Raw genomic sequence first — 24607 nt, 5'->3', positions numbered from 1 at the left:
TAAGCGGCTGCCTTTGGCTCAGGTCATGATCTCAGGGTCCTGGGATCAAGTCTCGCGTTGGGCTCTCTGCTCAGCGGGGAGTCTGCTTCTCCCTGTCTCTCTCTCTCTCCCTCTGTGCTCTCTCTCTCAAATAAATAAATAAAATCTTAAAAAAAAAAACCAAACCATAAATGAGACAGGGACCTTGGGAACAAGCCCCAATGCACCTGGGACTCTCCTGAGTGGCTGTTATTACTTCTCTTGCAGAGCAACCTGTAGGCTGTTACCGCTTTTTCTTGCAGAGCAAAGCACTAGCCAAGGAACAAGCCTAGACCAGGTTCACACTAGTCTGAGATAAAATGGGCAGCAAATTCACCTTTCACTGACTTTTCCCCTTATTATTATGCTAAAACACATACCCAGAGGTGGAGACAACATGCAAATGAAACATATGATATATGAAGAAGCATGTTTTGTCAACTGAGCCTACGCCCCCAATTTCCCGGATTCCCTGCCCCTACATGCTTAAATATCACTCCTTTCCCACCTCAGCTTCTTTAAAAGTTTCCCTGGTTATTGTTCAGAGAGCCAGTCTGACCCCTTTGTCATGACTGTGTCTCCCTTCAGCTGCAGCTGTTGCCCCTATAATAAAGCTTTGCCTGTGATTGTAAATTTTGGATCCAGCCTCATTTCTACCATTGCTGGGTCCAAAGGCCCGAGTCCAGTAACATAAACATTTATCTTCTTATTTTTTCTTTTTTGGATCAGGAATCCAGGAAATATTAGCTGGGTGGTTCTATCCCAGAGTCTCTTACGAGGTTGGAGAGGCACTGGCGGATCAGCTTCCAAGGTGGCTCACTCACATGGCTGGCTTTTCACAAGTGTTTTCTGACATGGTGACTGACTTCCCCTCAGGTAGGCGATTCAAGAGAGGAAGGCAGAAACTGCAGTACTTTTTACCACCTAGCCTCAGAAGTCGGGCACTATCTAAAACTGTATATGTTAGAAGTCACTGGATCTAGTTCACATTTAAGGAGAGGGGACTGGGTTCCATCTTTTGAAGGGACAAGTGTTAAAGAATTTGTGAACACATTTTAAGAGTACCATACCATCTATTGAGTTTTTAATGTCAGTATCATATTTTTAACTTCTAAAAGCTCCACTTGGTTCTTTTTCAGCTCCTTAATGTCACTTTTTATAGTTTCCTTTTTATCAGGTTTTGTTGCATAATAAATTACTTTTAAAACTTGGTGGCTTAAAATAACTATTTACTTAGCTTACAATGCTGGTCAGCAGTTTGGACTGGGATCATCTGGGAGGTTCTTCAGTTCTCCACTGGGCTCCACTGTGTTTCTGTGGTCAGCTGTGTGTTGACTTGGTGGCTTTGCTTTTAGGGCTTTGCTGGCTGTTGACTGGGTGTTGTTGCTCTCCTCCTTTTGTCTTATCCTCCACATATCTCTCCCCTCTCTTCAGCAAGATGGCCTGGGCTTGTTCTGGAGAAGGCAGGAGTTCAAGAGAGAAGAGAGAGACGCATGTCCTCTTAGGGACCGGGCTTGGCATTGTCAGGCCTTTTCTGCTGCATTCTATTAGCAAAAGTAGGTTACAAATTCAACTCAGATTAAAGTGGAGGTGAAATAGATCCCACCACTTGATGGGAAGAGCTACAAAGTCATATTGCAAACGATGTGGATATAGGAAAAGAGAGAGAACTGGGCCCATTTTTAAAAATCAATCTGTAAAAGCACTCTAATCGGTCTTAAGAGTTAACTTGGCTTCAAGCCTATGCACTCCTTGCTTGCTGACTTAAGTCCCTCAGTCTATAGCAGAACCAGCCTACTTTCCTTGAGATTTGCAGACAGTTGACATGTTTCAAAGACCATCTTCCCTGTCCAGGTGAGGCTGGAGGGTTTTAAAGGGGAAGGCATGGGAAAAAGGGACGGGGGCTACGAGCAGAAGCAGGTGCCCAGATGCTTAGTAGTATGTTGAAATGACCCTGAATAGACTTGCTGGCATCAGCAGCAGCTGTTTTCAAATGTAGTAGGCCTTATCTTCTGGGAAAGTTTGGTCCTTCACTCCTCAAGGCCAGTGGTCTCTTCCTGTAACAAATCTACCACAAATATACTTCACCTTTTATAGTCTTTAACTGAAAAGGCTAGTATCTGATGCCTTTGCAGGTCAGTATTTCTTGCTATGTTTGCTGCTTTTTACCTATCATTTTCATTTCCTTCCGTGGCCTGGTTATCTTTTGCTTATACTGGACTTTTTATATGAAAATGTATGTATGATAATAATCTGAGTTCTGTAATATAGTACTCTCCTCCAAATGGGGTAATACCTTAATTCATTTCAATTTTCCTCTCAATTTTTCGTAATGATTCATGTCCAAAAAAGGATTGCCTGTAATGGGACAAAGTACAACTTCCCTTTGCTTGTCTGGGAAGTGGACCCTGATTCATGTCGGGAATCAGACACTAGTGAGGAGCCAGTCAGGTTCTATGTCACCGGCCTAGCCTACTGTTTGAGGCTTTCATTATTTCCACAACTTCCACTCTTCCACAGGCATTAGAGTAAGCAAAACTCAACAGTTCCGTTTCCCAAATGTGTGCTCTATTTTCCTGCCTTGATACAATTCTCTCCACTTGGAATGCCCACTTACCCCTAATGAAAATAAAAGAAAGGAGACTCCCAAGGACTAAAAATTCTAATAAATATTAGATAAGAGATCAATAAGCACACCTAAAATAACGCAATTAGAGTGACGCCTGCGCAGAGCCGCGGGGAAGGAGGGAGCGGGCGTGCGCGGGAGGCGGGGCGGCGCATGCGCGGGGCGCCCTGTGGCCTGTGCGCGGCTTTGGGTCCCTCCTCCTCACGCGGTGGTAGTTATACTCTAGCTGCGGGGCCCTCGCGAGGGTGATGGATTTTGAGAATCTTTTCTCCAAACCCCCCAACCCGGCCCTGGGTAAAAAACCGACCACGGACTTTGATGAAAGGTGATTCCCCATCTTTTCATGCTTTGATCGCAGGGGCCCCAGTCGGGTTCCGCCTTTTGGTTCCATTGGAGGCTGCCGGGACCGCGTGTGGGCCACGCCGCTGGGTCGCGCGGGGAGTGCGTGGGCGAGCGTGTGGGGTCCGCCTGGCAGGCACGGGGGTCGGACGTGGAGAGGTCGCTGTGGGGCCGCCGGGGATGGAAGCCGGCAATGGGGCTCTTTTCGTAAGCTGCCACGGGGAGAGGTGCCGGGACCCTGCTTGAGGGGAGCAGCGGGGTCCAGGCGGCGATCTCGGGAGGCTCCCCTTTCTCTGCGCCCCTGACCCTCTAGATCCGGTTAGAAACCTCCGTGTGTTTCCACAGTACTCTTCCTTCCACCGGACCGCCAGCTCCTAGAGGACAGATCATTTGTCATTTCTCACTGACACATGCTAAACACTTTTTTTTTTTTTTTAGAAAAATCCGAAACCCTAAGTTCATTAAGCAATGAGGGCAAATAGTGAATAGTTTGCCTTTAATTCATTGATTTGCATCAGAAGACCCTAAAGACCATAATAAAGCAGCAAACACGATTTGGGTGTAACTTTTCCTTTAGGTTGAGAAAGGAACTGACGCCGCTGGCCAAAGGGTGATAATTTATTGATCTCATTTTTAGAGATGTGTATAGTGTAGTTTCTTTACACCCGGATATTCGTTTACTTTTTTTTTTTTCTGTTTGAAGTGCTAAAAACCAACTTCTAAACCTGTGTGTTTTCCCCAATTTCCTTAAGCTGAAACCGAGACACACAACCTTTTGTTCCTTTATTTCTCTCATTCTCAGTATATCTCTATTCTGGTTGATTTTTACCTCCCAGATATCATTCAAATCTGTTCACTTTATCTCAGATACCTTAATTAAAACTATTACCTTAATTCAGGCTACCATCAAGAGTTTTACTAAGTGCTTTACATGAAATATGTCATTTAATCTTAACCTTGAAGAAAAGATACTGTCCTTGTTTTTGCAGATGAGAAAATTGAGGCACAGAGAGGATAAATAACTTGCCAAGATTGCACAGTGTTAAGTGGCATAACTAGGACTAAGTTACCCATGATTTGATTTCTGTGTTTCTAAGGCAAAAATGACTAACATAAAATAGGATCTATAAATACTGAAAAGAGACAAAGACACTAGTAACTTGCAGATGATATGATCCACCTACAAAAGAAAACGAGGAACGTTAATAAACCATTAATTTAGCAAGGTGAATCATCACAAGACAATAGCTTCATGTTAACAATAGCATCTATCAATTTGAAAATGTGTTGGACATAAGATTCTATTCACAAAAACTTTACTGAACTACATAAAATGCACTTCTGGATTTCTGCCCAAATGTTAGGTGTAGAATGGTATATACAGAGAGCATCTGTGAACTGTTCCTTGTTCATACCTTTGCCTGTTTTTCTCTTCATTGGTCCGTCTCTTTAAAATTTTAGGATCTCTAGTCTGCAGATATTTTACTTCTGATTTATTGTCTTTTGACTCTGCTTATGGCATTATTTTCATTGCACAAAAGGTTTTTTTTTGTTTTATTTTTTAAATTTATTTTTATTTTTTATTATTTATTTGACAGAGAGAGCACAAGTAGGCAGAGAGGCAGGCAGAGAGAGAGGGGGAATCAGGCTCCCCGCTGAGCAGGGAGCCCAATGCAGGGCTCGATCCCAGCACCCTGAGATCATGACCCGAGCCGAAGGCAGCCGCTTAACCGACTGAGCCACCCAGGCGCCCCTGTTTGTATGTTTTAAATAAGGTCACAGGAATCTAGCTTTTATGGTTTGTGGGTTTTTTCATAGTAATTTTATAATAGGTTTACTTATTTCTTGAGCACCTGCCATTATCCTAGGCCCTGGGACTATAGCAATAAATAAAGAGATAAAAATCTCCATATTCATGAGATTTATATTCTTGCAGCACAGACAATGCATAGGTAGTATTTTATTTTATTTTTTTAAGATTTTATTTATTTATTTGACAGAGAGAGTGAAAGAGCACAAGTAGGGGGAGCAGCAGAGGGAGAGGAAGAAGCAGGCCCCCTTCCGAGCAGGGAGCCTGATGTGGGACTCGATCCCAGGACCCTGGGATCATGCCCTGAGCCGAAGGCAGATGCTTAACCATCTGAGCCACCCAGGCGCCCGCATAGATAGTATTTTAGGTGATGATAAATGCCATGGAGAAAATGAAAGCTGGGTAGGAGGATAGGAAGGGAGGATGGGATGGTAGGGAGAATGTAGATATTTTAAAGAAGGTAGTTAAAGAAAGCCTCAGTAATATCACTGATAAGTAATATTTGAGTAGAGAGGTGAGAAGGGTTGATTTCCAGCAGAGAGAATATAAAGGTCCGTATAAAGGTCTTGAGGTGGAGTGAGCATGGTGTGATTAGGTGATGGGATGAAAGTGGCCAGAATGACAGCTGGAATGGAGTTAGAGTAGCAGGACTTGAAGAGAAGTAGGAGCTGGGAGGTACTCGGGGATAGGGTCAGGGAGGCAGATCATGTAGGGACTTGTAGGTGCCATTAAGAAGGACTTTGGCTTTTACCCTGAATGGGATGAAAGGCTGTTGGAAGGTTTGCAACAGAGAGTGACATTTTAGCAGGGTCATTGTGGTTGTGTTGAGAGTGGAATGTAATGGCAAGAGTAGCTTGGATCATAGTATTAGCAAGAAGTGGCCAAATAATGGATGTATTTTGAAGATAAATTGGATTTTGTCACAGATTGGATTGAGGATATGAAAGAGGAGTCTAAGTTACTTCAGAGTTTTGGGTCAGTATCATTAGAAGGGTCGAGTTGCTGTTTAAAATAACAGGAGAGGGGTGCCTGGGTGGCTCAGTCAGTTGAGCGTCTGCCTTCGGCTCGGGTCATGATCCCAGAGTTCTGGGATGGAGTCTGGCATTGGGCTTCCTGCTCAGCAGGGAGTCTGCTTCTCCCTCTCCCTCTGCCCTTCCTGCCACTCATGCTTGTGCGCACACTCTCTTACACTGTCTCTCTCAAATAAATGAATAAAATCTTAAAAAAAAAATAACAGGAGGATTAGGTCAAGAGTTCGGTTTGGGCTCTATTAAAAATATGTCAAGTAGCTATCCAGGTGGATGTGTTGCCTAGGAAGTTGGCTTTCCCTGTCTGGGCTCAAATCTCAGCTCTACCAGTTAAGTAGGTGTGTGGCAAGTTTTATAAGCCTTCTGTAATTCAGTTCTCTCATCTGTAAAATGGGCTTTTAACCACCAGTACGTATGTCATAGGCTGTTGTGATGTGGGTAACATGCATGGAATCGCTTCTGGCATACGGTAAGCATAAGACAGCTCTCTTTTTTTTTTTAAGATTTTATTTATTTATTTGACAGAGAGATAGCACAAGTAGGCAGAGAGGCAGGCAGAGGGAGAGGGAGAAGCAGGCTCTCGCTGAGCAGGGAGCCTAATGCCGGACTCCATCCCAGGACGCTGGGATCACGACCTGAGCAGAAGGCAGACACTTAACCGACTGAGCCACCCAGGCGCCCAGCTTTTACTGCTCTTGTAGTCATTATTGTCATTATTGCTTTGCCTCAGGAGAGGTTGCTTCCTACTCCGTAAGATGATTCATTTCTGATAACTGGAACAACGAAGGTTCCTTGTATTTGGCTTACTGGCTCTTGTGATAGCTTCTGTAGAGTCTCACAAGTTGGTGCCTTATCTGATAGACGAAGCTCTGAGACTCTGACTAGGGACAGATCAGTGGTAAGCTGTTGAATCAGATGAAGCTGTGAAGCCTGAGCTCCTCCTATAACTTTGCAAGAAGCTCAGAGCCACTATTCACATTCTTGTGCTAGTTAGTAGTGCATTCCATTTGTAACATGTTTTTTTTGAGAATGTGCTCATTGCCTATTCCTTACCTTTATCTGGCATGTAACTCCTATCTTAAGCTTTTATTCAGTAGTCACTACTTGTCCAGACATAATTGCTTTCAGCCCCCTGTATTTATGGTGTAAATTTCAGTGACATCTTTTCTCACCAGCTTCCCATTTTCATCCTTCTTGGGTTCATTTTTAGTTTTTGTGGAATATCCTCAAGTCACTGTCTGACAATGTCTGCATGTTAACTTCTCAGTCCTTGCGAGTCTGGAAACAACTTTTCTTTTTCATCTTCCCATTTGAATATAACTTACGTTCTCTCCTGACCTTGAAAGGCATCTTGCATTCTACCTGAAATACTATTCTCCCTTATGTTCCTCTTTTTAAGATTTTATTTATTTATTTGAGAGTGTGTATGGGGGGGGCAGAGGGAGAGGGAGAGAGACCGCTGAGCAGGGAGCCTGACTCCAGGCTCGATCCCAGGACCCTGGGATTATGACTTGAGCAGACACTTAACCGACTAAGCCACCCAGGAGCCCCGCTAACTTTTTAAAAAAGTTTATTTATTTATTTATTTTAAGTAATCTCTACACCCAACGTGGGGCTCAAACTCACAACCTGGAGATCAAGATTCACATGCTCTACTGACTAAGACAGGCGCCACTGTTTGGTAACTCTTATATATCTTTTAAGCTTAGAAGATCCTTGGCCCGGGGCGCCTGGGTGGCTCAGTCGTTAAGCGTCTGCCTTCCGCTCAGGTCATGATCCCAGGGTCCTGGGATCGAGCCCCGCATCGGGCTCCCTGCTCCGCGGGAAGCCTGCTTCTCCCTCCCCCACTCCCCCTGCTTGTGTTCCCTCTCTCGCTGTGTCTTTCTCTGTCAAATAAATAAATAAAATCTTAAAAAAAAAAAAAAAAAAAAAGAAGATCCTTGGCCCCCAAATCTAGGCTAAGTGTTCCTATGCTTATCATACTATATTAAAATTGCTTTATTTTTTTTTTCCCAAGCACATAGAAAGTTCTCAGAAGGCAGGGACGAGGTCTTTTTCATTGTTGTATCCCAAGATTTAAGGCCTATAGCCTGGTATATGGTGGATACTCAGTATTTGTTGAATGAATGGAGTGATGAATCAATGGGTGGTTTATATAGCTCCTGAGACTAGAATGTGAAGGTTATGTAATCTAAAATTTCAGCTTTATGGTTTACTTACAAACACATGTTGATGTGTATTGCTCATCATAAATTTGTACATTATTCCTTGGAGTATTTGGAGTAGAATTTGAATTTGGAATTTTTTTTAAGGGCACGTAGAAGATAAGCCAAAGCCATGAATTTTAATGCTGTGGTATGAACCATTTTCAGGTTGAAAAAACTCTTGTGTTATTTGATATTTTTGCTGCAGAATCGATGATGGAATAGATGATACAGAAGTTGAAGAAACACAAGAAGAAAAAATAAAATGGGAAGTAAAACTGGAATGTGAGCAAATACCCAAAAAAGTAAGATTAAGTTGGCATATTGAAAAAACACAGGAGTGGGTGTGAGAAATTTGTTAGGGGTCCTATTTGTCCCAGTTTATTGAGCATTGGAGACCTAGTTCCTTATGTCAAGGAGACCTGATAACACTTCAGAAAATTTATCATTCAGAAACTTCAGTCATTTAACATGAACTGTTTTAGTGTATTGCTTTTATTTTGGTTTTCCCGGTTTCTGAAATGGGTTGTAAACTGTTTCAAAAACTTCTCTTTTCTTTCTTTTTTTTTTTTTTTAAAGATTTTATTTATTTGACAGAGAGAGACACAGCGAGAGAGGGAACACAAGCAGGGGGAGTGGGAGAGGGAGAGGCAGGCTTCCCGCGGAGCAGGGAGCCCGACGTGGGGCTCGATCCCAGGACCCTGGGATCACGACCTGAGCCGAAGGCAGACGTTTAATGACTGAGCCACCCACGCGCCCCAAAAACTTCTTTTCAAGTTAGGCCATAATTTTTAAGGGTTTTGATTTGCTAACTTAACTGACCTTAGTGATTTACAGCTTAAAGCTTGTGTTACTTTGCTAGGACTGCCCTAACAAAGTACCACAAACCAGGTGACTTATGCAACAGAAGATTCTTGTTTTGTGTTTCTGGAGACTGGAAGTCCGAGATCAAGGTGTTGGTAGGGTTGGTTCCTTCTGAGGGCTGTGAGGGAGAATCTATTCCATGCTCCTCTGGTAGTTTCTGGTGGTTTGCTGGCAGTCTTTGGTGTTCCTTGTCATGGCTTCCAGAAACATCACCTTGATCTTTACCTTCATATTTGAATTGTGTTCTCCCTATGTGCATATGTTTGTGTCTAAATATACCCTTTCTATAAGGATACCAGTCATATTGGATTAGAACCTACCCTAATGACCTCATCTGAACCAACTACAAATGTAATGGCCCTATTTCCAAATAAGGCCACATTCTAAAGTACTGGCTGTTAGGACTTCATAGGGAGAATTTGTGAGTGACACAGTCAACCCATAACAGCCAATATCTGCTCCTCTCTTGCCTCTTTTTCTCCTTCTGAACTTTTTTTTTTATTGTGAACTTTAACACACCACAAAATGATGGGTTTGAATTGGCAGTGAGACTCACAAGATACAAATACGCTTTAATGTGATACTCTTAGACTTAGCTTTACAAAAGGGTACCGGACAGAAAATACAGCAGGTGTAACATCTTCATCTCCTCAGCAAGCCTCTCAGCTACCCAAGTATATAACTTCTTTTGCCCTTTGGGGCATGTGTGGCTGTTGTGGACAAGAGCCAAGGTCTTAACACTGAAAAACGGCGGCCTGGATTTCCCCCCAATTTTTTTTTTCCTTTGAGATTTATTTATTTATTTGAGAGAAACAGCACGTGTGCATTCGAGAGCATACAAGTGGGGGGAGGGGCAGAGGGAGAGAGAGAAAATCTCAAACAGGCTCCACATTCAGCACAGAACCCCCCCTTGGGGCTTGATCTCACGACCCCGAGATCATGACCCAAGCCAAAACCAAGAACCAGTCGCTCAACCGACTAAGCCACCCAAGTGCCCCTCCCCCCAATTTTTTATATTGTTGTAGTCACATCGACCCCAGTCCTTCATGCCAGCTAAAAGTTCCCTAATCCATATATAACCCAATACAGGAGATAGGCAGGTAGAACATGCTACAATTATTTTAAGTAGATTCCAATAAACAGTTCTGTGAGTAGATGGACACCTGCATTATTCCTAAGTAGGTTTGCTTCAGTCCAGGCTCTTTACTCACAAGTGCTTTTGTAAAACGTCAATATGCAGTATCACAGCTGATTAAAAAGAACACCCAGGTAGAGACTTTGCTAAGTCAAGAAAGAGCATTACCCCCAAAGCCTCTGATGCCTCCTTTCTCTGTCATTATTCCTTTCTTTCTTACCAGAGATAACTAGAGTCGTAATTTGCATGCGGATCAGTTCCTTGATCTTCTTTACAGTTTCAGTTTTACTACTAATGCTGTCATCCTTAATAATACAGTTTTTCCTTGCCTGTTTTTACACTTTACAGAAATAGAATAGTATTGTATGTGTTCTTTCTGTTGTTTTTTCTCAACGTTATATTTGTAAGATTCATAGATGTTGTGGCGTATACCTGTTCTATTTTCTGAGCTGCATAGTATTCCATTATTGAACATAGTAGGGTTCATTGTTGGTAGACATTGGTCTGATTTCCATTTTTGGAGGTTATGGGTAGTGCCGCTACATTCTTTCACTTGTATCCTGTTGCACATATGCTCTGTAGTTACGTAGGAGTAAAACTGCCAGGTCTTAGAGTAAAGCATCTTTACCTTTACCTTAATGCCAAACTGTACTCCAAAGTGGTTCTACCCATTTTATTCCCAGAGGTAGTGTATGAGAGACTATATTTCTGCTGCTCCACACTTGGTATTGTCATCTGTTGTATTTTTCGCCATCTGGTGAAGCAGCTCATTGTAACTAAGTTTGCTTTTTTTTTTTTTTAAAGATTTTATTTATTTGACAAAGAGAGACACAGCGAGAGAGGGAACACAAGCAGGGGGAGTGGGAGAGGGCGAAGCAGGCTTCCCGCGGAGCAGGGAGCCCGATGCGGGGCTTGATCCCAGGAGCCTGGGATCATGACCTGAGCCGAAGGCAGACGCTTAACCAACTGAGCCACCCAGGCGCCCCTAAGTTTGCATTTTCTTGATTACTATTGGGATGGAGCATCTTTTCATACATTTGTCCATTTGGGTTTCCCTTTTTTTGGTGCCTGTTCAGGTCTTTTGTCTTCTTATAATTATTGGTTTGTCCGTGATTTTGTTTTTCTTGATTTGTAGTTCTTTATTTTGGATTATAAGGGTTTTTTTCCCTTCATTTGGATTCTTGTGTTGCAAATATCTGCTCATTTTGTGGCTTTACATGATAGTATTTTTTGAGTAAAAGTTCATAATTTTAGTGTATTCAAATTTATTAATCTTTATAGTGTTGATGTGTTTTATTTAATAAAAATAGCTTACTATAATGTCTTCTAAAAGATTTATTGTTTTGCTTTTTGCATTTACGTTTGTAGTCATCTGTAATTTATTTGTATCTGTACACTGTGAGGTAGGGGTGACAAATTCTGTTTAACCTTTTTTTTTTCCTGTTATCCTACCCAATTGGTCCCAGCACCATTCACTGAGGGAAAAGAATTGTCTTTCCCCCCGCTGGCCTGCAGTGTCACCATTGTCAAAGATCAGATGTTCGTGTTTGATGGGTTTGTTTCTGGACTCTGTTCTCTTCCACTGGTTTATCTGTCTAGCCCTCCCTCAAGACCTCACCATGTTAATTACTGTAGCTTTATGATGAGTTTGGGTGTCAGGTAAGCAAATCCTCTCACCTTGTTTTTCTTCTTTAAGCGTCTTGGCTATTCTTACCCTTTGCATTTCTATATAAGTTTTAGAATTTCAGTTTGTCAAATTCCATGGAAAATCCTGGTGGGATTTTCATTGGGAATGCATTTAATCAACAGATCATTTGGAAGAGAATTGACATCTTTAGAATATTGAATTGTCTAATCTTTAGGTCCTCTAATTTCTCTCAACAGTGTTTTGTAATTTTCTTTGTAGATGTCTTATATCTACCATACCTTTTGTTAGGTTTATTGCTAGGTGTTTGGTGAGGCTATTATAAATTACTTTTTTTAAGCATCATTTCCTAATTGTGGGTTTCTCATAATTTAACTATTCAAGAGTTCTTTCTTTCTTTTTTTTTTTTTTTTAAGATTTTATTTATTTGACAGAGACAGATAATGAGAGCAGGAACACAAGCAGGGGGAGTGGGAGAGGGAGAAGCAGGCTTCCCGCTGAGCAGGGAGCCCGATACGGGGCTCGATCCCAGGACCCCGGATCATGACCTGAGCCGAAGGCAGACGCTTAATGAATGAGCCACCCAGGCGCCCCTCAAGAGTTCTTTCTTGTTCTTTGTTTTGTTGTTATAGCTGTCTAGCATCTTCTTTTTCTATAATGTCTTGAATATCTTTGTGGTTTCTTTTACAACTACTCAACTCTGCTATTGTAGTGTGATAAAGCAGCTATTATAGTATGTAAATGAATGAGCATGGCTGTGTTCCATTAAATTTTATTTATAGATGCTGAAATTTGAATTTTATATAACTTTCATTGACATGAAATGTTATTCTCTTTTTTTTTTTTTCTTTCAACCATTTAAAAAAATCTGAAGACCATTCTTAGCTTGCTGACTATTATAGAAATAAGTGGTGAGATGGATTTGGCCCTGGGGTCATAGTTTAATGATACCTACTCTAGATTTTTGCCATGTGTTTTTGTGTTCCTTCATTGTTCCTTGATTTAAGAAAGGCCGGGAGAGTTGATGGATGGCCTTCGCTGGTGTGTTAGTGGGCATGTGTCTCTATAGGCTTTTCCTCCAGATGGAAAGCCTGATTGGGCATCAGTCCATGGGTGGGCTGTGTGGAGACATGGGTTTCCTTCAGCATAGTAGTTCTTAACCTTCGTTGTGCTGTGCATTCCTTTTGGCAGTCTGGTGAAGCCCATGGGCCCCTTCTCAGAATAATGTTTTTAAGTGAATAAAATGAAATATGTTGGATTACAAAGGAAATTTATTGAAATACAGTTACCAAAAAAACAAATGTGGAAAGAGTAATATGTTCTTCATTAATGCACTAAATAATAAGTCCAGCAGTAGGTCTAATTATTGTAACTTTGACATAGTGATGAACATAAAAGATATTTTGAGATTTGCAACAACTGTCATGTGATATATGAAAGTACCTGTGATTCTACTAGTGACAGGTGCAGGTACTGTTGATACTGCTCTTTGTTCCCTGTGTTCAAAACAGGAAAATGCTAAATGCCAACTTAGAGGTTGATGTGAATAATGTGTGATTTTTATTCCCATTCAAGTTCATTGAATTCTGTCCATAGACCCCTGTGAGGAATCTCTTCTGGACAGCAGGGTAGAACTTCTGTTGTAGGTTGAATGGATGGAGTATATTTCTGGTGGGTTGCTCCCAAATGCCAGAATGTGGAAGACTTCACGCTGGGGTCTTAGTACCCACAGAAGAAGATTTGGCTTTTATCAAACATTTTACTCAATTTCTTTATTCTCTTTTTTTGCCTGGGGTAAACTTCTGTTTGAATGTATTCTGGTGAGGAATGGGGCAGAGAGAATTTGTTACAATAGCTTTGTCTGTTTTTATGTAGAATTTTCATTCATCCTCATTTGTAGCCCCATTTCTCACACTCCAGCCAAAGCCCAACCTCCCAATTATAACTTTTTGTTTTTCAAAAACTTGTCAAGAATTTGTTAAGCTTGGGCGCCTGGGTGGCTCAGTTGGCTAAGCAACTGCCTGCGGCTCAGATCATGATCCTGGAGTCCTGGGATCAAGTCCTGCATCGGGCTCCCTGCTCAGCAGGGAGTCTGCTTCTCCCTCTGACCCTCCCCCCTCTCATGTGCTCTCTCTCTCTCTCTCTCTCTCATTCTCTCTCTCAAATAAATAAATAAATAAAATCTTTAAAAAAAAAAAAGAATTTGTTAAGCTTTTCTCAATTACTAATGAATGTACTTTATGTCCCCCCATCCCCACTAATCTTATGGAGCTATTTTTACATTTCTGTACTTTTATTTCTGCGGAGTCTCAGGAGGCTGTACTAGTTCAATAAATCCTCCTGAATTAGAAATCTTTTGCTTAAAAAAAACTTTATTTAGGCTCCTTCATTAAAGGGAAAAATGTTAATAGTATATTTGTATACTTTCTAAATTATGTAGAGAACAGCAAACATCAAAGTAATGAGTTTATAGCTAGCTGCATGAAGAAAAGTATTAAAGCAATCGTTTGTATTTTGTGTATTCATTGCCCTCTGAAAAGAATCATATCAATTAGTAATACGTATCTCTAATGTATAATAAAACAACATAGTTGATGATTGTCCTGGTTTTGTTCGTGTTGCCATGTCATGTCATCACTTCATTGAATACAAATCAGACATGTTATCACCTGTTAAAGGGGGTCTGCTTTGGTACATATTTTGTGTGTAAGGGGCACTTAATCACTCATTTGGATCATTGTAATATTTTGATTTAGATATACTGAATAGAATTTCATCTCTGTGTATTTGACTAAACCAAACTTCATGGGAGCTGTTGTATAACTGAGTGACTCTCCCTGTGCCCACTAAATAAAATTAAAGGCCAAAACCATGGTAAACATAATAATTATCACAGGAATTGGCCAACTTTTTCGTAAAGGACCAGGTAGTGCGTCTTGTCAACTTTGTGAGCCGTATTGACTCTGTCACAACTAAACAGGTGTAGATAACACGGAAGTGAATGAATGGGTGTGACTGTGTTCCGGCAAAACTTCAACAAAAACAGGAGGCCAGGCTGACATCTGCCGACCCCTGACCAGATGTTATGTTTACAAGTTTGTTCTATGGTATTAGTTTTAAAAGGTGCTCTTCCTTGAAAACTTGGAGACAGGGAACTTGGTGGCCTGATACTGTTGGATTGGTTGATAGTCTTGTCTGGTATAATGAAGATGAGGTAGGTGTACACTGGGGCCATTGTCAGGTTAGGAAACTTTCTCCACTTGATTATTCATGCAGGGAGCAAATTCATTTTATAGGCCTATGATCAATCCTCTGGTGGTACAACTCCTAGCTTTGAAGTTAACATCAAAAGTAAGCCGTTAAATTGGGCCACCTAGTATATTTTATAATAGCGATATTTCTCGTTTGTTTTGAGTTTGCTGCTTTCATCAGTTATGTGAAAGTAGGTAAGAGACCAGACTCCAAAGCATGCTCTGGAGCAGGATCGTTGGCCAGTTTAATGGTAGACGTGTTATCTCTTCCTGACATCAAAATAGGAGCCTTTGGCACGTGGACATTTTTTTATAAGCCTTTTAATTAAAATGTATCAGACATACTAACTGTAATTACACAACCTGATACACTTGTGTCACCATGTGTAGGCATGTATACCAATACTTGGAAATTCTTGTCCACAGAGTACTTTAAGTTGTCTGCTGTGATCATCTCAGGCTGACTCGGGGTCAGCTGCCATTCCTGGCTTCCTGTTTCAGTAGGTGCCTGTGTTTGCTTCTGCTGCCTTGGGGGAGCTGCAACAACAGAGTTAGAAAACTTCTGAAAGTAAAGTTTACTTGATTACAGAGAACTGGGCAGTTCTTTGTTCCTTGTCATCAGTGTGCGCCACTGACGTTATGATTTACAGGAAAAAGAATAGGCTTTGCTAGCTGTGATGTAGCTTACTATAGGGGATTTTCACTTGGGCCATTACAGTTTACTTACTCCTTTATGAAATGATGAGTTATTGAATTAAACCACTTAAAAGCATGGTTGATGCAAAGGGAGAAATAAAATATGAATTATAATACTGTAGTTCAGTCAATATATATCAAATAATTAGGATTTGGGGGTTTACTCTTTTAATTCAGTAAAGACATCTAGTGTACAAATTCAGAATCTTCCATCAAATTTTTTTCAAGGATGGATATGTTGTGTTGGTTTTTGTTTTGTTTTGTTTTTATTTCTGGAAAATTTTAAAAATGTAAGAGTGGAAAGAACCCCCATATACCCATCACCCAACCTCAATGAAGATCAGTTCATAGGCCAGTCTTTATTTCTTCTTTATAACCAGATTGTTTTGAATCATGCCAGCTTTTTAAAACTGAAAATTTAATTTTTACTTAGTTTAGGCACTTTGGGAACTCTACAACATCACCGAAGAATTTGCAATATAGAAAATCAAGAAGTAAGGACTATGACGTATATAGTGATAATGATATCTGCAGTCAGGAATCAGAAGATAATTTTGCTAAAGAGCTTCAGCAGTATATACAAGCTAAAGAAATGGCAAATGCTGCTCAATCCTTACCATTTCCTGAAGAATCAGTGAAGAAAGAGGGAGTGAAGGATACCCAAAAAGGTAAGGGTGAAACTATTTTGTCATTTAAAGTTTATCTAGATAATCAGTCACAGTTGTCCATATATGGACTGAGGTTTGGGGAGGGGGGAGATTTTCTCCTGCATTTTATCTCATGGTAACATCATGCTTTCCATGGATCTTTACATCAGATGTGAGCTTGCATGGCCTGAGACACCCACTCCGGCCCCCTGCCGCCCCAACCCAGCCATTCCATGTACAAATGGAGAGTTTACAAGAGGGTTATCAAGGGCCATGACTGCTTTGAAAGGGAGAATGCTAAATTCTGCATATCTGAAGGACAAGATGTACCTGTTTGTATTGCTGTCAGTTTAGAGAGGAATTGACTTAATATCTGATACAGTGGTGTGTCAGACTATATATTCTTTTAGATTACTAAAATAAAATATATTCTTTTAGATTACTTAAATGAAACTTAGTCGTAGATATGAGGACAGATGACAACTGTATATGAAGTTTATTCTCTTGTTTTACTGCTTTTTTTTTTTTTAATACTCTTATTTTATTTTCTTATGTAATCTGTACACTCAGTGTGGGGCTCAAACTCACAACCCCAGGATCAAGAGTTGTATGCTCTACTGACTGAGCCAGCCGGGCTCCCCTATATAAAGTGTTTTCAATGGAAATTCTGACAGTAGCATGTGAGGTCAGTTTAAACATCTGAAGCTTTTGCTCCTGTAGTGCTATGGCAATTCCTAATTAGCTCTATTATACTATTATACTCTGAACCTTTCAAAAGGATCTGACTTGGGGCAAGCAGGAGTCGGACGCTTAACTGACTGAGCCACCCAGCGCCCCTGTAGAGTGTACTTTAGAGTAAACTGCTGTTGTGCCTTCATGTTCTCATAAATTAAACTTTTAACACTTAGTGTGTAAGATTTAAACACACAAAATTAACTTTCTTGTTTTTAGCTGTTAAACAAAAAAATAAAAACCTTAAAGCTGTTCAGAAAAATGGTAAACAGAAGAAAATGAAGCGAAAATGGGCTGGCGCCGGACAGAAAGGATCGAACGCCTCATTGCGGAACAGGGGCTCGCAGGAACAGGTACGAGAGTGTAGGCATGCAGGAGGACACCTACGTGCTGCCAAGTTTTTATCTTACCCCTCAGTGGCGAGCCACAAAACGAGGGTTCTCTGATGGTGAAAAATCTCCTCACCATCAGTGGGCTCTCCACGTTCTTCCTTGTCACTGTCGCCGCTGCCTTCCCCCTCGCCCGTTAGCTGCCAGCACCTGTGTTAAGCCTTAGTGTTGTACCTGTCTACCTGACTACATGCACACAAGTCCCTTGATTTTGGAGTGTTGTACTGTCAATGGCTGGGAAAACAGGGGAAGCAGGGAGAAGATAAAGTGGCCAAGAGAACTCTGAAGAAGTCACAGAGTCTTACAGAGTTTGTACTGTTGCGGTCCCTGTGGAAATTAAAACTGAATATTTCTGAGCAATGACCTTACAAAACACCCCCACCCACCTGGTATCTTGATTTTGCTCTGTAGAAGTTCTTCTTCCTTAGTCTGTGGATGTATTCAGGATAGGACAGTAAGGACTGTGCTTTTCTGAGGGCTTCTAAACTAACTTTTTTTGTTAGACTTGGTCCAGAAGACGAGAGTTAGGGGTGGTAAAACGTTAGAAAGATCAGATATTATAGATTAAAGCATATTTATATAAAATCTTGCTGTGCTTCCATATTTTACAAGTGAGGACTCTGAAACCCTGGGGGTTCAGGTAACTGCTCAGAGTCACACAGGGCCAGGCCACAACTGGAACTTTATTTCCTGACCCCGTCAGTATTCCCTGTGATTCATTTGGTTTACATTGACTCAAATGATTATTCAGCTGACCGCCCTTTTACATGAGGAACAGATTGTAAACATGTATGTTAGAATTTAATAACATAGTCAAATAAAACCAAAGATTTACACTGACACATCTTTATTAGACACATAATTTTGATGGTGTTTAAGTGGAAATTTGACATTATTACAAAGTAGATCACATAAATGTAGTCAGGTCCCTTCTTTGCACATACTGAATTCCTAAAGCTATTCAGAAATTTGGTATGCAAAAGCTATAAATTGTACACAAGTTAACACACTAAAAATGGTTTGTGTTTCTAAAAAGCCATTAAAATGTATTAGGAAATTCCCTTTTTGTTTTTATATAAAAGTCACCTTTTGTTTTTATATCTGTTGCCATCTTTGAGGTTATATTTATAGTTGTGTTTGTTAACTTGAGCTGGTTATTATTCCCTGCTCTCACTCAGTGAGCATCTCATTGAAATTAAAGCGCACGCTGCTTTTGGTTCACCTTATGGTTTCCAGTTTTGACTCCATTGTTCTCAAGAGCCTTATTCCTAGACTTTGGTTTTTATCACAAGTAGTAGCACTTTCATTTTTTGAATTTTTTTATCCAATTTTTAAAAAGGGCAAAGTACAAGAAAATATTCAAATTGCACACACACTAATATTCGATGCTGGAATGCTGTTATAATTGGCAGAATATTTATTTTTGAACTGATGTGCAAAAGTTCAGATCTTGCAAATGAAGGACAATTTAGAAGAGTCACTTTTTAATGTTTTAAAGGTGGTTAAAATAATTTTGTGCAATGGAATAAAATATTTAAATTTCTATTTCTCGCCTTTAGTTCTTTGTTTTTGTTTTCAAAGGGTGATAAACCTAAAGAGAAGCAGCAGCATGTGAGAATGAGTCAGGGATTCATCAACCAACATACAGTGGAACGCAAGGGGAAACAAATTTGTAAATATTTTCTTGAAAGGAAATGTATTAAGGTAATAAAAAACTACGTAAGCAAAAATATACTAAAATGTAAAGTATAGCAAAAATGTACTAAAGCCAACTCCTGTTTCCATTGGATAGTCTAAAAGCATACCTGTACATTTTTTAACTGTTTCCTTCTGGAAAAGGTTTGACTAGAAAACTTTATTGAAATATTCTTTTATGTTTAAGAAAGATACTTCTTAAAAAATGCTTTGTGTTAAAAATGTTTAGGACTTAACAAGATTTTAAGCAGATATGTGTGGTGTGGTTATAAGATAACTTTAAGAATTAGATTATAGTAAAAAAAAAAAGTTTATACTTTAGTGTTTCTAAGACTTTCTGGAATCATTTGCATATCTTAAGTTTAGTAAGAATTGAATGACTTAACTTTGAGAAATAATGGCTTTTCCTTGTTCCTTTTGGCCCAGGGAGACCAGTGTAAATTTGATCATGATGCAGAGATAGAGAAGAAAAAGGAAATGTGTAAATTTTATGTACAAGGATATTGTACCAGAGGTGAAAACTGTCTGTATTTGCATAATATCCTTTATCACAATGTATAATAACTTTACTTTTTCTAAATATTTACTTGAACATTTTAAATATGTATAATTTTGAATGAAACCCGTGTTTTAGCTATGGTTATTGTTATGTTATCCACGCCCAACTCCGTATCAAAGTGGTTAAATTGTATAGATTTTTTTTTTTTTAAAGATTTTATTTATTTATTTGACAGAGACACAGCAAGAGAGGGAACACAGGCAGGGGGAGTGGGAGAGGGAGAAGCAGGCTTCCCGCCAAGCAGGGAGCCCGATGCAGGGCTCGATCCCAGGACCCTGGGATCATGACCTGAGCTGAAGGCAGACACTTAACGACTGAGCCACCCAGGCGCCCCTGTATAGACTTTTTTTTTCCCCATGAAAGAAAAGATGGATTCTTTAGTAATTCACTCAAATGAAGATCCTTCACCTGGGTAGTATAGCAGCCGGTTCACGAGAGGGACCTATTCAGCCCCCAGAAAGACTGTCAGAATTTCTGCTGTGACAATAACTAATTGTATCTATAGTCATATAAGCTACTTTGTTGTTTTTGTTTTTTTAATGATTTTTTTTAATTTTAATTTTTTTATTTTTAAAAGATTTTATTTATTTGAGAGAGAGAGAGATAGTGAGAGCAGGAACACAAGCAGGGGGAGTGGGAGAGGGAGAAGCAGGCTTCCTGCCGAGCAGGGAGCTGGATGCAGGGCTGGATCCCAGGACCCTGGGATCATGACCTGAGGCGAAGGCAGATGCTTAACGACTGAGCCACCCAGGCGCCCCTAAATGATTTTATTTTTAAGTAATCTCTACACCCAGTGTGGGACTCAAACTTACAATTCCGAGATCAAAAATTGCATGCTCTACTGATTGAGCCTGCTAGGTGCCTTCATATAAGCTACTTTGTTAAAAAAAAAAAAAAAAGCAGGAATTGCGTAATTTGAGAGTACTTATTTTCTGTATATTCTGTACTGAATAGAGGTTAATTGTCCCTTAATTTGGAAAATAACCCTAACTCTTCAGTGCATATGGTACAGACATGTTGTAAAAACATGGAACATAAACATTTTAGGGTAATAGCACCTTTGGGCACCATAAAAGTTGTTTTCCTTCAGTGATTCAAAAGAAGGAATCTGAAATTCTAACTTGAGAGTTTTTTCCTAGAAAATAATATTGAAGTTATTTAAATTGATCCTATTTTAAACGGCCTTATATCTAAAGGATTCAGATTTGTAAGACCTATCATTGTTATTGACTTTAATTCCCCCACCCCAAAAGAATGCTTTAAAAATAATCACATTTCTTAATGTATTTAAAATACACATCCTTTTCTTGTATCAGTGAAATATGCCTGTAGTTTATTATAAAAATGGATATGAAGGGAAAGTATCCTATGATAGCCATTAAACTTGATTTATATAATTATTCTAAAATTAGATGTTTCATGTAATTCAATTAATAATCTATTGTCTCATATTTTAAATAGAGAATTTAGTGTTTCTGCTATTAGGAAAGGCCTTTATATAGGGAAAATAAAGTCAGTAAATTAATAACAAATTATTGGATTAAAGTTGTTCTCTTCCTTAACATTTGGATTACATGAATATCCTTGCAAGTTTTACCATACAGGAACAAAATGTTATCAGGGTGAATATTGCAAGTTTTCACATTCTCCACTGACTCCTGAAACACAAGAATTGTTGGCCAAAGTAAGTACAATTTTAATTTTTGTTTTTCTTTTTTAAAGAATATATTTGAACTAAGGGTAAGAATTTTGAAAACACACTGTTTTTTAAGGTTACAATATGGGATATATTAGGACTGACAGTCTTAGAATTTAATTCCATTTAGAAAATTATTATTCATTTGTATATATTTTTTGTAGCTTAAAGGAAAATTTATACTTATTGCTGGTGAGAACATTCCAGTTTATACTTATACAAGCAATAGGTATAAACATTTTTTTTTAAAAGATTTTATTTATTTATTTGAGAGGAGAGAGGGAAAGTGAGAGAGAGCATGAAGCAGGGGGTGTGGGGGGGGGAGAGCAGGGAGGGGCAGAGGGAGAGGGACAAACAGACTCCTTGCTGAACAAGGAGCCCGATGCAGGGCTCGATCCCAGGACCCTGAGATCATGACCTGAGCCGAAGGCAGACGCTTAACCGACTGAGCCACCCAGATGTCCCAAGCAATAGGTATAAATTGGAATGTTCTTCAAACCTTCAGTGTGTTAGCAACCTTAGTAGCCAAGCTAACCAAAGGAAAACAGTAAATAGGAGAACTAGTACTCCTGTTACACTCTTAGAAGGAAAGCTAAGAATCTTTGGATGGCAAATATTTTTAGAGTTACATCAAAACATACTCAAAACTTTTCTTCACGGGGTGCTTGGGTGGCTCAGTCAGTTAGGCATCTGCCTTTGGCTTGTCATGATCCCAGAGTCCTGGAATCGAGCCCCGCATCAAGCCCCTGCTCAGCGGGGAGCCTGCTTCTCCCTCTCCCTCTGCTCACTTCCCCTCATGCTCGCTCGCTCTCAAATAAATAAAATCTTAAAAAAAAGTTTTCTTCAAATATTCTTTCAATGAGGAAAGATAATTGAAAAATAATAATCATTTATATTCTTTCATTCCCTATATGTTAGTTGGAATTAGTGTCTTCAAATTTTTTTTAACTTTTTTTTTTTTTAAAGATTTTATTTATTTGACAGAAAGAGACACAGCGAGAGAGGGAACACAAGCAGGGGGAGTGGGAGAGGGAGAAGCAGGCCCCCCGCAGAGCAGGGAGCCTGATGCGGGGCTCGATCCCAGGACCCTGAGATCATGACCTGAGCCGAAGGCAGACGCTCAACGACTGAGCCACCCAGGCGCCCCAGTGTCTTCAAAATTAAATTGAAATATAAGTGAAAATAAAAGATTTTCCTGGAACCAAGCCATATCATCTTGTGGCAGAAGGTTCTGTTGAGCGTATGCAAATATTAGAAAATCAAAGGTGCTTATTTCTGGATATTTTTAGGTTATAAAATTGAAGGCTTACCCTGGAATTAAAGTCATACCAATTATTTTGTTATTAGTATGAAATATATATGGAAAAAAGATAGATGTAAAAGTCATCTTTCAGGCCTTAGAGTAAATATTAGATGATTACTAGGATAAATAGTATTGAACTCACTAGACAAGAGCATTATGATGTACCTGAATTAGACATTGATGCATAAAAATGATTGTGTGATTTTTTTTTTTTCATATTAGGTTTTGGATACTGAAAAGAAGTCATCATGAAAATAAAAGGCATAAAAAAGGTAAAATTAGCACTTAGCACATTTCTTTTTTTTTCTCTGAAACATCTCTAGAAATTGGCTTGGAAATATAGGACTTTTCCATTTTCTAAAATAGAAATCTTTTTCTTTATCTTCCCCCGCTAAAAAATTAAAAAATATTTGATACATATACATAGATATATATGTCCGTCTCCTTGGACCTGCTTCCCTCTCTTGGTTTGTCACTATCTTTTGTATTTTTATTCTCTTTTGTTTCTTTGTAGATTTACCAAATGTGTAAGATGCACTAAATAGTGTATTTAGTTTTGCTTGTGTTTGGATTTTATTTAAACAGTTTGGATTTAATTTAAACAATAAATATTCTGTGTACTTATTGGTGACTTGCTATTTTCACTCAACATTATACTTCTTTTGGGGGAGGGGGAGAGAGAGAATGTGAGCAAGTGAGCAGGGGAGAGAGGCAGAGGGAGAGGGAGAGAATCCAAGCAGGGTCCATGCCCAGTGTGGAGCCCGATGCAGGGCTTGATCTCGTGACCCTGAGATCATGACCTGAGGTGAAATCAAGAGTAAGACATTGAGCCGACTGAGCCACCCAGGTGCCCCTCAACATTAGGCTTCTAAGATTCATACATGTAGATGCACATAGCTCTTATTAATTTATACTTCTATATAGCACTTCATTCTATAAATATGTCAAAATTTATTTAGTCATTCTACTACTGATGAACATTTAGGTTATTTTCAATTTTTTGAATATAAAGTATTATAAATAATTATGTATGTCTTTTGATGTAAATGTGTGTGAGTTATTCTGGATATAAACCAAGGAGTAGAATTGTATCATCTTAAAATTTAAGATAATACCAATCTTTTCTAAAGTAGTTAGAATAGTTTATACTCCCACCAACTGTGTAAAAGAGCTCTTGTTGCTCTATGCTTGCCGATACTTTGTATTGTCAAGACTTTCAGTTATTGGGCATAAAAGTGATGTCACGTAGCTTTTTTTCATGAAATTCAGCATCTTTTCTTACGCTTACTAGCTTTGAGTTTCATTTTTGGTGAAATCCCTGTTAGTGTTTTTTGCCTATGTTTCTTTTGGGCTGATTATTCTTTATAAATTGATTTTATATATCCCTGATATAATCCTTTATGAGGTATGTGTGGCAGGTCTTCTCCCATTTTGTGGGCTGTCTTCCGTTTTTCTGAAGTGCCTCAATGAGCAGAATTACTTCTTTTGGCAATCTTCTTAAGTTCTGGAGTTTTGCTTTTTACATTTATTTTTTACTCCTTTGGAAAATATATCAGTTAACACCATAATGGTGTTAACAACCAAAAGCCTCTCACTAGCATATAAAAATAAACATTTCTTTTTCCATGCATCTGCAGATTGGCTGGCAGTAGTCCGGGCCTGTCTAGGCTGGCTTTGGCTGGGTTGGCTCTGCTTCATGAAGCAGGTTGACTAGGATGGTTCTGCTCCACGTTGGTCTCAGTCTTCTCCTGGGACCAGTGGGCTAGCTGGGATGTGTTCCTCTCATGGCATTGACAGAAGCTCAAGGCTGTTTGCATCACATTTGCTCACAACCCATTGGCCTAAGTAAGTTACACAGCCAAGCCCGAAGTCAAGAAGTACGGAAGTACACTCTACTTAGACTTTCCACATGGGAGGAGCTGCTGAATTACATGAAAAAGAGGGTGGTTGTGGCTATAGGGAGAAAAGAA

General features: G+C 39.6%; 1 protein-coding gene across 1 annotated transcript; it reads left to right on the top strand.

Moving 5' to 3' along the window:
• The first annotated feature begins 2816 nt into the window (after positions 1–2816).
• On the top strand, positions 2817–22909 carry ZC3H8 (zinc finger CCCH-type containing 8). Its single transcript, XM_032410475.1, has 8 exons — positions 2817–2969; positions 8234–8330; positions 16050–16284; positions 17215–17348; positions 18966–19088; positions 19506–19617; positions 21213–21322; positions 22860–22909. Exons 1-8 carry the CDS (start codon positions 2893–2895, stop codon positions 22887–22889), a joined length of 918 nt encoding a protein of 305 aa, XP_032266366.1. The 5' UTR covers positions 2817–2892; the 3' UTR covers positions 22890–22909.
• Positions 22910–24607: the final 1698 nt, after the last annotated feature.

This window comes from Phoca vitulina, unplaced genomic scaffold (genome assembly GCF_004348235.1).
Source record: "Phoca vitulina isolate PV1807 unplaced genomic scaffold, GSC_HSeal_1.0 scaffold12, whole genome shotgun sequence".
Taxonomy (NCBI): domain Eukaryota; kingdom Metazoa; phylum Chordata; class Mammalia; order Carnivora; family Phocidae; genus Phoca; species Phoca vitulina.
Note: the sequence above shows the minus strand (reverse complement) of the source record. Positions and strands in the feature narration are given on the sequence as shown.

What these genes read in the sequence shown, in the direction of transcription:
- ZC3H8 (XM_032410475.1), top strand. Translation starts at nt 2,893, where the DNA reads ATGGATTTTGAGAATCTTTTCTCCAAACCCCCCAACCCGGCCCTGGGT. An exon ending in ACAGGGGCTCGCAGGAACAG is followed by an intron (nt 17,349 to 18,965) that starts GTACGAGAGTGT and finishes TTGTTTTCAAAG; the next exon opens with GGTGATAAACCTAAAGAGAA. An exon ending in TTGAAAGGAAATGTATTAAG is followed by an intron (nt 19,089 to 19,505) that starts GTAATAAAAAAC and finishes CTTTTGGCCCAG; the next exon opens with GGAGACCAGTGTAAATTTGA.